General features: G+C 43.3%; 1 protein-coding gene across 1 annotated transcript in view; it reads left to right on the forward strand.

Annotated features, from left to right (window-relative positions):
- LOC147105243 (metabotropic glutamate receptor 4-like) overlaps positions 1 to 12,455 on the forward strand; it is a 1,649,895-nt gene that overhangs the window by 685,505 nt on the left and 951,935 nt on the right. The window contains exon 5 of the mRNA XM_086011400.1: positions 5,553 to 5,693. Coding sequence (XP_085867526.1) covers positions 5,553 to 5,693 — 141 coding nt within the window. The remainder of the gene's footprint in view (positions 1 to 5,552; positions 5,694 to 12,455) is intronic.

Below are 12,455 nucleotides of genomic sequence, written 5' to 3' on the forward strand. Positions count from 1 at the left end.
GGTGACGGTAAACTCGGTCCTTCACACGGTACAGTATCCTCTTCCGAGGATAGAAGATATTTTCACCTCACTATCCGGAGGGAAACGTTTCACCAAAATTGACTTGGCACAGGCATATCTACAGATGGAGGTTGAAGAGGCCTCTAAAAAATATCTCACGATAAATACACACAAAGGTCTGTACCAGTACAATCGACTGGTTTTCGGAGTAGCATCCGCTCCAGCTATCTGGCAAAGAGCTATGGAGCAAGTCCTCCAAGGTATTCCAGGGACTCAATGCTACCTAGACGACATCCTTGTAACAGGAGAAAACGACAACGAGCACCTTGCCAATTTGGAGCAGGTGCTCACTAGGCTGAGAGAACGGGGCCTACGAGCAAATCGCCCCAAGTGCAAATTTTTCCAAAATCAAATATCATATTGTGGCCACATAATTAATAAGGAAGGGTTGCATAAGTCACCTGAAAAAATTGAAGCGGTCATAAAAGCCCCAGCACCTGAAAATGTTTCACAATTAAGGTCGTTCCTGGGATTAATAAATTACTATCATAAATTTTTACCGAACTTATCAACTCTTCTACACCCTCTTAATGAACTGCTACAAACAGGAGTAATTTGGAAATGGAGCGAAGACTGTAAACGTGCCTTCCATAAATGCAAAGATTAATCACGTCCAAAGAAGTTTTGGCTCATTACAACCCATCACTGCCAATCAGACTGGTGTGCGATGCATCCCCTTATGGCATAGGAGCAGTATTATCGCATAAATTCCCTGATGGCTCGGAACGGCCGATAGCTTTTGCGTCACGCTCATTGAACTCAGCTGAGCGTAACTATGCCCAAATCGACAGGGAAGCACTCAGCCTGGTATGGGGAGTGAAGAAATTCAACCATTACCTACACGGACAAAAATTTACCTTGTTGACTGACCATCAACCCCTCATCTCCATATTCAACCTTAAAAAGGGTGTTCCCATTATGATAGCGCAAAGGCTACAGAGGTGGTCCCTTTTTCTAGGGGCACACCAATACAACATAGAATACAAAGGATCAAAACAGCATGGGAATGCTGACGGTTTATCGTGCCTACCGTTGCCAACGGTAGAAGAGGCACCTACAGTAGACCCAGGGGAGATGTTCCACTCAACCATAGTGGAATGTCTACCAGTAACAAATTCTGCCATTGAAAAGGAAACGTGAAATGACCCGACTCTCTCACGAGTCTACGACTTAACAGTGAAGGGATGGCCAGCACATGGCGAACCACTGTTGCCAGCATTCTCGCAAAGAAGAGAACAGCTGTCAGTGTGCCGAGGAACCTTGATGTGTGGATCCAGAGTGGTGATTCCACCCAAACTCCAGGATAAAGTGCTAAAGGAGCTTCATGAGGGGCATCTGGGTGGAGTGAAAATGAAGAACCTAGCCAGAGCGTTTGTATGGTGGCCAGGTATCGATGGAGATATCAAAGAAATGACCAAGAGCTGCCTAGGATGCCAGAAGGTCCAAAACGCTCCACCCCAAGCCCCTCTACATCCATGGGAGTGGCCCTCATCTCCCTGGCAAAGGGTACACTTCGACTTTGCTGGTCCATTTATGGACTCAATGTTCTTAATCGCGGTTGATGCACACTCCAAGTGGCCGGAGGTAATAAAGATGTCCTCCACCACCACGGAAAAAACCATCACAGTATTAAGGACCATATTTGCCAGGAATGGGCTGCCGGAACAGATCTGTTCTGATAATGGACCGCAATTTGTGTCCGAAGAATTCAGGAAGTTCTTGAAAAACAATGGGGTTAAGCACTACACGTCCGCCCCATACCATCCTGCCACCAATGGATTGGCTGAAAGGTTTGTCCAGACCTTCAAGAAGGCCATAAAGGCCATGGGTAATGAAGACATAAAACTTCAGCACAAGGTGGATAACTTCTTGTTCGCATACAGGAATGCAACACATATGGTTACAAACCAAACTCCCGCCATGATGTTCTTCAATAGAAGCCTAAGATGCCGGCTGGATTTGTTCAAGCCCAACATCAGAAGGGATGTGGAGAACCGGCAATTTCAAGGCATGAATGAAAGGCCAACTAGAACCTTCCAGATAGGTCAACAAGTTTTGGCCCGGGACTACCGTACCGAGAAATGGCAGCCTGGAACTATCTGCACATGACTAGGACCGCTGATGTATACCGTGGACATCGGAGAAAGCATAATAAGGCGCCATGCTGACCAAATCATAAAGTCATCCGAAAAGGGACAACCTACACCACAACTCTATACGCCTAACGATGAAGTAGAGATACCCATATCTACCTCCGATCCGGTGATACTGGAACCCGATGAACCTGACACTGGCATTCAAGCCGAATCAGCCTTGCCAAAAGAACCTACTGCACCACCAGAAACTACTACACCACCGAGGCGTTATCCGGACCGAGTCAGGAAGCCTCCAGAGAGACTGACTTATAATTAGTTAACTGCATTATTATTTTTCTTGTAACATGTAATTAATAATTACTTAAAATATTATGTACTGGTTGGCTAAAAGGGGAGGAATTGTAGTGTATGTGCCTTTAAGAGCCCCATGTGTACTGTAATGCCGGTAATGTCCACCCTGGCTATATAAGCCTGTATATTGTGTTGTATCCGTTAGTTCCCCTCCAGACTTTGTTTAGTAAACACCTATGAAACCAAGTCCTGTCTTCAGTGTCTCTATCAACACACAGACACAACAGTTAATGTAAAGACAGGCTCTGTACGTTAATTGAAGAAATTTTGCGTTAATATACTATTAAACGAAAGAGGGAGGAAGTGTAATGTATACAACGTTGAAGGGACTACTTTGTTTTGCGGATGTACATCCTTAGTTGCGAGCGTATATAACAGACGCGTATCGATTTGTATAGTCAGTGCAGAAGTTCCAGTTACCCAGTAAAGGTCACTTGAAGTTACTGTCAGTCTCTGCTGCTTTATTATTTTATGTAGTTGTGTATAGCGGTACAAACACAACACTCCCTTTCCTCACCAAAGTTTTTGAACATGTTATTCCCTTCCAAATCTGTGACCATCTTTCCTGCAACTCCATGTTTGAATTTCTCTAATCAGGTTTTTGTCCCTGCCACAGCACTGAAACAACTCTAATGACACCTTCTCTGACTGCAATCATGGTGCATTATCCCTTCTTGTCTTCCTCGACCTCTATGCAGCTTTTGATATGAACCAGACTTGTTCCAATGCCCTTTCTCTTGTCCAGCTCAGTGGGATTTCTCTTGCTTGGTTCCACTCTTACCTATCCAGTCATAGCCAGAGCATTCCCAGCAATGCTTTCTCTTCTTGCCCTTGCCCCTGTATCATTGCCTCCAGAGTCCCCCAAGGATCTATCTAAACATACCTGTTCCCTTCCCAGTCACACACCATCCTGACTTGGAAGTATATCGCTGTTCCTTCATCGTCGCTGGGTCACAATCCTGGAACTCCCTCCCTAACAGCACTGTGGGAGTACCTTCACCGCATGGACTGCAGTGGTTCAGCAAGGCGGCTCACCACCATCTTCTCAAGGGCAATTAGGGATGGGCAATAAATGCTGGCTTTGCCAGCGACGCCCACATCCCAGGAACAAATAAAAAAAATACAGAAATGACGGACAGGAGCAGACAAACCGATTCATCAATCCTGACCCATACAATCATGCTGAAGTTAAGCATCATGACTCCAATGCTCCCTCCCACCACCAGCCATGTAATCTCCTGGGAGAAGCAAAACAAAACTGATTTTGAAAATCCTAGGCCAATTCGCTCGTTGTCCATTTTGTATGATTATGCTTCTGTTAGGCGCCATGGATTGTTTTTCTACGTTAAAGGCACTATGTAATTGCAGATTGTTGCTGTTGAGTTTATAGCAGTAACAGAAAAAATTATATGTGATAGACAGAATTAGTAGAAGGATAACAGTTTAAGCTTAAATGGTTCTGCTAACTGTTTCCTTGGAATTCACTGTCACTGTAGAGCTATTATCTAGAAGATTCAGGCTTGTTAAATCAATGAAGCGACTGATGTATTTTAGTGGTACGTGTAATTAGGGATAGTGTTCACATAAGGGTAGAGGCTAATCTAATATTCATGATATTGAAATGCATACTGTGGCGCATAGCCTTGCCTTACGAACTACTCAATTTAGTCTTCTTTAACACTTGAATCCTGACAGTTAAATTATAATACAGTTTTATATTGCACAATCTTTTTCATTTTACACTATCGAGCTTCTGGCAAAATTACTTATTGGTCATACAAATTAAATTTCATTAGATCACACTAGCCAGAATGTCAGTATGGCACTCTTCAGACCTTGAAGCCACAGAGAAGCCTCTGTTGTACATGCCTGTTTGTCAGGTTAAGGGACTATGGAAGGAACGAAAGAGGCATGGTTGTGCAGAGAACATGTTGACACTGAAGTCGCTTTGATTCACTTTAATCTGAGATGTTCTATAGACATTTTGCTGAGTATGAAGTATGCATAATTATTAAATGATAATGATTTAAAGCCACTTAAAAGTCATAGCCTAAAGTAGCCTTTGCCCCACCTTCCTTTATATTTGGATCACGAGGCAACATTGGTTTCTCATGGAGAAACCCATTACCAGCTTAAGAAAATTGAATGGTTATGAGACTTTGAAGGAGAAATGTAGATGGGGAAAAGTGTGAAGAATTACACAGTGTAATTATTGAGTAGCTATATGTGCGTATAATCCAAATGTGTTTAAATGGGTGAGTACTCGGCTATAGTTAACAGCACAAAGCTGGAAGTTAAATCCTGATATTTAAATTATAATATAGTTTTATGTTGCACAATCTTTTTCATTTTATGCTATTGAGCTTCAGGCAAAATTAATTATTGGCCATAAAAATTTAATTTCATTAGATCATGCGAGCCAAAATGTCAGTATGGCACTCTGCAAATTATCTCAGTGAATAGATAAGCCACGTAGGACCTCTTTGATCCTCAACAGTGGCAAATGTTGCAATTTGCCTCTGCATTATGGAAGGAAAAATCAGCTAGGTTCCAGCTGTTGATGACTATTCAACTTCTCCTGCTGGAAGTCTACATGTGTGGATATCAGATGGGAATAGACTGAGTTCAACTTTGAATCCCTTTGTGATCAAATAGTCTGATGAACTCCATGTCATTGATTATTTATAGAGAATGGCAGGACACTGGAGGGTGTCTAGTGCTTGAGGAAGCAAATGGCACTGAAGAGTCAATGCCTTCTAGAGAAAAGTGAGGGGAGAAAATTGGTGAGGGAAAAGCAATACAAAACTTTACCAATTACAGGTACTGAGATTGAATGAATGCACACAATTTCAGACAGCTGCATAATCATCATACTTCATCTGTGTCAGCTTAATTACACCATTGCCTAATCAGTCAATTAATTTTTTTATTTGATTCTCCTCTTGTTGAATCACTGGCAGTAACAGATCTTTCACCACTGTTATGGATAGAAAGTTGGTCATAATTATTAGCAATGTGAGTAACTAACAAATGTTCCTTTTGTAGGTTTTGATAAATACTTCATGAGCCGAACCCTGGAGAATAACAGAAGGAACATCTGGTTTGCAGAGTTTTGGGAAGCGAATTTCAACTGCAAGCTGAGCCGTCATGGATTTAAACGAGGGAGCCATGTTAAAAAGTGCACAGGTATTGTGGAACCTTTATCCTTTTTGTCAATTCCGCATTTTCTGCATGTTTTGACTCCAACTTTGATATTTATTTTTAGTCTTGGAGTTCCATAAATGATTCTGACAAAATTGATGTCCATGAATTCTATCCAAAATCAACCTTCAGAATGCAGCTTGCTGCTGTTAGTGGTAGAATTATTCAGTGTTTAATTTGGCAAAGGATTTGTTGTTAAGAAAAAAAATATGATTGCATTTTACCTGAGCTACCTGAGAAAAGCCATGACATATTTGGAATCACAATTGCAACATTGTGTGATTAAGCCTTTGTCTCAGCTTGACTTTCTCTGTATGCTACTGTTTGCACATAGTTGTTTGATTAGTGAAATGATCTGTGACCTGAAATGCTCTGTAAATCATCTTTAGAAAGTTCAATTGAAAAGCAAATTTAAAATTCAGGCCATTCTTTACTGTGAGCAAATCACAATTACTGGAAAGTTACTGCTTTGATGACCACCAACTGTAAAGCGCCTTAGGATATTATGTTATATCAAAAATACCGTCTGGAACTCATTTTACTCATATAGGACGCGCATAAAGTTGAATGTTGTAATTTTTATTATTTAAAAACAAGGTTCTGAGCCATTTACTTAAAATCAGTTAGCATATGTATGTTTAATGAGTTTGTATCACAATTCTTAGTCCCGTATTAAATAAATGGGTTCATGTAACAGATAAAAAGAAATTAATACAAATGTATTAAGTGTTCATACAATAAAAAGAAATGAGTGCAATAAGGGCACAGCAGTTATCATGGGTGACTTTAATCTACATATAGATTGGGCTAACCAAATTAGTAACAATACTGTGGAGGAGGAATTCCTGGAGTGTACACGAGATAGTTTCCTGGACCAATATGTCGAGGAACCAACTAGAGATCAGGCCATCTTAGACTGGGTATTATGTAATGAGAAAGGATTAATTAGCAATCTTGTTGTGCGAGGCCCCTTGGGTCGGAGCGATCATAATATGATAGAATTCTTCATTAAGATGGAGAGTGAAGTAGTTGGCTCAGAGACTAGGGTCCTGAATTTAAATAAAGGAAACTACGATGGTATGCGGCGTGAGTTGGGTAGGATTGATTGGGGAATGTTACGCAAAGGGTTGACAGTGGATAGGCAATGGCAAACATTCAAAGATCGCATGGACGAACTACAGAATTGTTCATCCCTGTTTGGCATAAACATAAAACAAAAAAGGTGTCTCAACCGTGGCTAACAAGGGAAATTAGGGATAGTATAAGATCCAAGGAGAAGACATATAAATTGGCCAGAAAAAGCAGTAAATCTGAGGGCTGGGAGCAGTTTAGGATTCAGCAAAGGAGGACAAAGAGATTAATTAAGAGGGGGAAAATAGAGTATGAGAGTAAGCTTTCAGGGAACATAAAAACTGACTGTAAAAGCTTTTATAGATATGTGAAGAGAAAAAGATTGGTGAAGTCAAGCGTAGGTCCCTTGCAGTCAGAATCAGGGGAATTTATAATGGGGAACAAAGAAATGGCAGACCAATTAAATACATATTTTGGTTCTGTCTTCACAAAGGAGGACACAAATAACCTCCCAGAGATGTTGGGGAACATAGGGTCTAATGAGAGGGAGGAACTGAAAGAAATCAGTTTTTGTAGGGAAATGGTGTTAGGGAAATTGACAGGATTGAAGGCCATTAAATCCCCAGGGCCTGATAATCTACATCCTAGGGTACTTAAGGAAGTGGCCCTAGAAATAGTAGATGCATTGCTGGTCATCTTCCAAAATTCGATAGACTCTAGAACAGTTCCCATGGATTGGAGGGTAGCTAATGTTACCCCACTATTCAAAAAAGGTGGTAGAGAGAAAACGGGGAATTATAGACCAGTAAGCCTGACATCGGTAGTGGGGAAAATGCTAGAGTCCATTATAAAAGATGTAATAGCAGAGCACTTGGAAAACAGTGACAGGATCGGACAAAGTCAACATGGATTTACAAAAGGTAAATCATGGTTGACTAATCTACTGGAATTTTTTGAGGATGTAACTGGTAGAATAGATAAGGGAGAACCAGTCGTTGTGGTGTATTTGGACTTTCAGATGGCTTTCGATAAGGTCCCGCATAAGAGATTAGCATGTAAAGCTAAGGCACATGGGATTGGGGGCAAGGTACTGACTTGGATAAAGAACTGGTTGGCAGACAGGAAGCAAAGAGTTGGAATAAACGGCTCTTTTTCTGAGTGGCAGGCAGTGACTAGTGGGGTACCGCAGGGATCGGTCCTAGGACCCCAGCTATTCACAATATATATAAATGATCTAGACGAGGGAACTAGATGTAATATCTCCAAGGTTGCAGATGACACAAAGCTAGGTGGGCGTGTGTGCTATGAGGAGGATGCTGAGAAACTCCAGTATGATTTGGACAGGTTGGGTGATTGGGCAGAAGCATGGCAGATGCAGTATAATGTGGATAAATGCGAGGTCATCCACTTTGGTGGCAAAAACAGGAAGGCAGATTATTATCTGAACGGCAATAGATTGGCAAAAGGGGAAGTGCAACGAAACCTGTGTGTCCTTGTGCACCGGTCGCTGAAGGTAAGCATGCAGGTGCAGCAGGCGGTTAAGAAGGCAAATGGTATGTTGGCCTTCATAGCGAGAGGGTTCGAGTACAAGAACAAGGATGTCTTGCTGCAGTTGTACAGGGCCTTGGTGAGACCACACCTTGAGTATTGTGTGCAGTTTTGGTCACCTTATCTGAGGAAGGATGTTCTTGCCATGGAGGGAGTGCAGCGAAGATTCACCAGACTGATACCTGGGATGGCAGGAATGACGTATGAAGAGAGATTGGGTCGATTGGGCTTGTACTCGCTGGAGTTTAGAAGAATGAGAGGGGATCTCATTGAAACTTATAAAATTCTAACAGGACTGGACAGACTGGATGCAGGAAGGATGTTCCCGATGGCCGAGGAGTCCAGAAACTTCGTGCTGTCACATTGAGGAACTAACAGAATTAATCGTTAAAACAAGAAAACAAGTCAATATAAACATGGTCATTAAAATAGGCTCCTTGGGTGATAGACAGTAATATAGTGTCAGCCATTGGGTAGCACTCTCGCTTCTGACTATGAAGTCTGTGGGTTCAAGTCTCACTCCAGGGACTTGTAGCACATAAATCTAGGCTGACACTCCAGTGCAGTGCTGAGGGAGTGCTGCACTGTCGGAGATGCTGTCTTTCGGATGAGACATCTGCGCTCTCTGGTGGACGTAAAAGTTCCCGTGGCACTATTTCGAAAAAGAGCAGGGGTGTTATCCCCGGTGTCCTGACCAAGGTTTATCACAAAAACAGATTATCTGGTTATTATCACATTGCTGCTTGTGGGAGCTTGCTGTGCACAAATTGGCTGCCGCGATTACAACAGTGACTCCACTTCAAAAGTACTTCATTGGCTGTAAAGCGCTTTGAGACATCCAGTGGTCATGAAAGGCGCTATATAAATGCAAATCTTTCTTTCTTTATAGTCATGATGGTACTGCATGTCTCGTGTGTGTTTCAGTGCTAACTGCTATATCCGAGGCATGTATATAAAGATATATGCTCAACAAAGTAGAGCAGCCAATAACTCAGAACAGTACAGCTAATGGTGGTTATGGAGGAGATAATACTAATTTGTTTATCCCTGTAAGTTACATTTCCTTTGAAAATGGTGTAGCACTTCTATACAAAACCAAAATACTACGGATGCTGGAAATCTGAAATAAAAACCGAAAATGCTGGAGATGCTCAGCAGGCCAGGCAGCATCTGCGGAGAGAGAATCAGAGCTAATGTTTCAGGTCGATGACCTTTTGTCAGACTGGTTAGTGTTTTGTTCTAATGAAAGATCATCAACCTGAAACGTTATCTCTGTTTCTCTCTCCACAGGTGCTGCCTGACCTGCTGAGTATTTCCAGCATTTTCGATTTTTATCTTAGCACTTCTATACGCACTGTTGCCATTCACATTGCATGTGCTATATGGGAGGTTATGATAAAATATGCACTTTTAGAAGATAAGAAGGCTTAATAATAGGAAAAGATTATTCGGCCCAACCGTTTTGTGCCTTCTCATCATGTCCTTCAAGCCCTTCTTTCTCCAAAAAAAAATCTAATTGTCTCCAGCCCATTTATACTGTAGCCCTCCCATTAGCCTATTCCGCTGAACTAATTTTGGGGCCAATTTTCACCTTGGGCAGACATTGGCTGGGCGGTTGGTGGCTGGGCCTTATATGCATATTGCTGGCGAGCTGTTATTACTGAACCAGCGGTCTAAGGCAGTTCACCGGTTAGGGGGAATGGGAAATTTGGTGGCTCCTCTGAGGAGCCGACTTGGAAGTTGATCCTGAAAAGGAGCATTTATGCTCCTCCACAAGAATCTGAAATAATGAACACTGTTTCCAGAACAGTTTGTGGTGGTCTCTTTAAGGATCACTACCTATGCCGCTCAATGCTTCGTGTCAATGGGTGAAGTGTGCACAGTGCACGTTCTGTCCATTGGTTCCTCAAAATTGCACCAGCGTTCCACAACAGGTGTAAGACCCCAATATGCACTATATAAGTAGGCTCCAACAAGCAGGCACCTCAGCTGCCCAGGTGAAGGCCCAAAGAAAATGCTGGTGTCAGGATCACGAGTGGGAACAGTGTGGTAAGTTCAACCCCATAACTTTCGTAGAACTTTCGCCCCATTCCCGCCCCAAGGTGAGATAAAAATTGCCCCCTTTATAACACTTCGGTGAAAAAAATTCTGCTGGACTTCCCTTTTTCCTAACTTCCCAATTTTTAAGTTTTGTATTCCCTTGCACTTGAATCCTTCACCGTATTGAAAAACAACATCAAAGAGTGACGTCACAGGAGAGCAGTTAGGTGATTGGTTGGTGAGTATCACAGCTCTTTTTTGCTCTCTAAGGTAGGGAAGGGGGTGAAATTAAGAGCTGAGAAACTGTAACTTGCTAGTACTTATTAAATGAATAACTTAAACTAAATAAAATAATCAAAGAATAAACCTAAAATATTGATTGAATAAAATCTTTAACTAATTAATTAATTAATAAATAAAACAAGGTTAGAGATGACAGGGCAGGTGGTGTGTCGTAACTGCAGCTTGTAGGAGTCTGTGGAGAGCATCGCGATCCCAAGCAACCACATCTGCAGTAAGTGTCTGCAACTCGAGGAACTTCGGCTCAGAATTGTTGAGCTGGAGGACGAGCTGCAGACATTGCGATGCATCAGGGAGGGGGAGAGTTACCTGGACACTTTGTTCCAGGAGGCAGTCACACCCTTTAGGTAGTACTTTAGAGTTCATCAGTGGGCAGGGACAGGAGGGTGTGACTGTGAGTCAGGAAGGTATGGGGACCCAGGATGTAGTGATGGAGGAGCCTCAGCCCTGGACCTTGTCTGTCCAACAGGTACAAGGTACTTTCTACCTGTCAAACCCGGCACTAAGCTCATGGTCTAAAGAGCAGCAGTGATACCCGCCCTGGTGTATGCCTCAGAGACATGGACCGTGTACAGCAGGCACCTCAAAGCACTAGAGAGGTATCACCAACACTGCCTCCGCAAGATCCTGCAAATCCATTGGCAGGATAGGCACACCAACGTCCCCAGCCTCGAAGCTTTGACCACGCTCGATCAGCTCTGATGGACGGGTCACATCGTCTGCATGCTCGCTACGAGACTCCCAAAACAAGCGCTCTACTCAGAGCTCTGACACGGCAAGAGAGCCTCAAGTGGGCAGAGGAAACGCTTCAATGACACCCTCAAAGCCTCCTTGAAAAAATGCAACATTCCCATTGACACCTGGGAACCCCTGGCCCAAGACCGCACAAAGTGGAAGAGAAGCATCCGGGAAGGCGCCAAACACCTTGAGTCTCTTCGCCAGGAGCAAGCGGAAGCCAAGTGCAAGCAGCGCAAGGAGCACACGTCAACCCAAGCACCCCACCCACCCGCCCCTTCAACCACTGTCTGCCCCACCTCTGACAGAGACTGTAGGTCCCGCATTGGACTCATCAATCACCTGAGAACTCATTTTTAATGTGGAAGCAAGTCATCCTCGGTTCCGAGGGACTGCCTAAGAAAGAAACTTTCTACCTGTATTGATGAGGAAAAGGACTGCAGGGAGGATGGGCAAACTGACCATGGCACTGTGGTATAGGGGGCCATCCAAGTGGGGGGAGAAGGAAGAAATGTGGTAGTAGTAGGGGACAGTATAGTCAGGGGGATAGTTACTGTTCTCTGCAGCCGCAAAAGTGAGTCCTGAAGACTGTGTTGCCTGCCCGGTGCCGGGGTTAAGGATATCTCTTCGCGGCTGGAGAAGAACTTGGAGTGGGAGGGGGAGGATCCAGTTGTCATGGTCCATGTAGGAACCAACGACATAGGTAGAACTAAGAATGAGGTTCTGCTGAGGGAGTTTGAGGAGTCTAAATTAATAAGCAGAACAACAAGGGTAATAATCACTGGATTACTACCTGAGCCACATGCAAATTGATATAGGGTCAAGCAGATCAGAGAGTTAAATGCGTGGCTCAAAGAGCGGTGTGGGAAAAAGGGGATTCAATTGATGGGGCACAGGCACCTGTACTGGGGAAAGAGGGAGCTGCTCCGTCGAGATGGGCTCCACTTAAACAGTGCTGGGACCAGCGTCCTGGCGAATCGAATAACTAGGGCTGTAGATAGGGTTTTAAACTAAAAAAATGGGGGGGGGGGGGCGGTCAGGTGAGGGAAAATG

Source organism: Somniosus microcephalus, chromosome 18 (genome assembly GCF_052327205.1).
Source record: "Somniosus microcephalus isolate GS21.2 chromosome 18, FLI_Smic_1.0, whole genome shotgun sequence".
In the NCBI taxonomy this organism is placed as follows: Eukaryota; Metazoa; Chordata; class Chondrichthyes; order Squaliformes; family Somniosidae; genus Somniosus; species Somniosus microcephalus.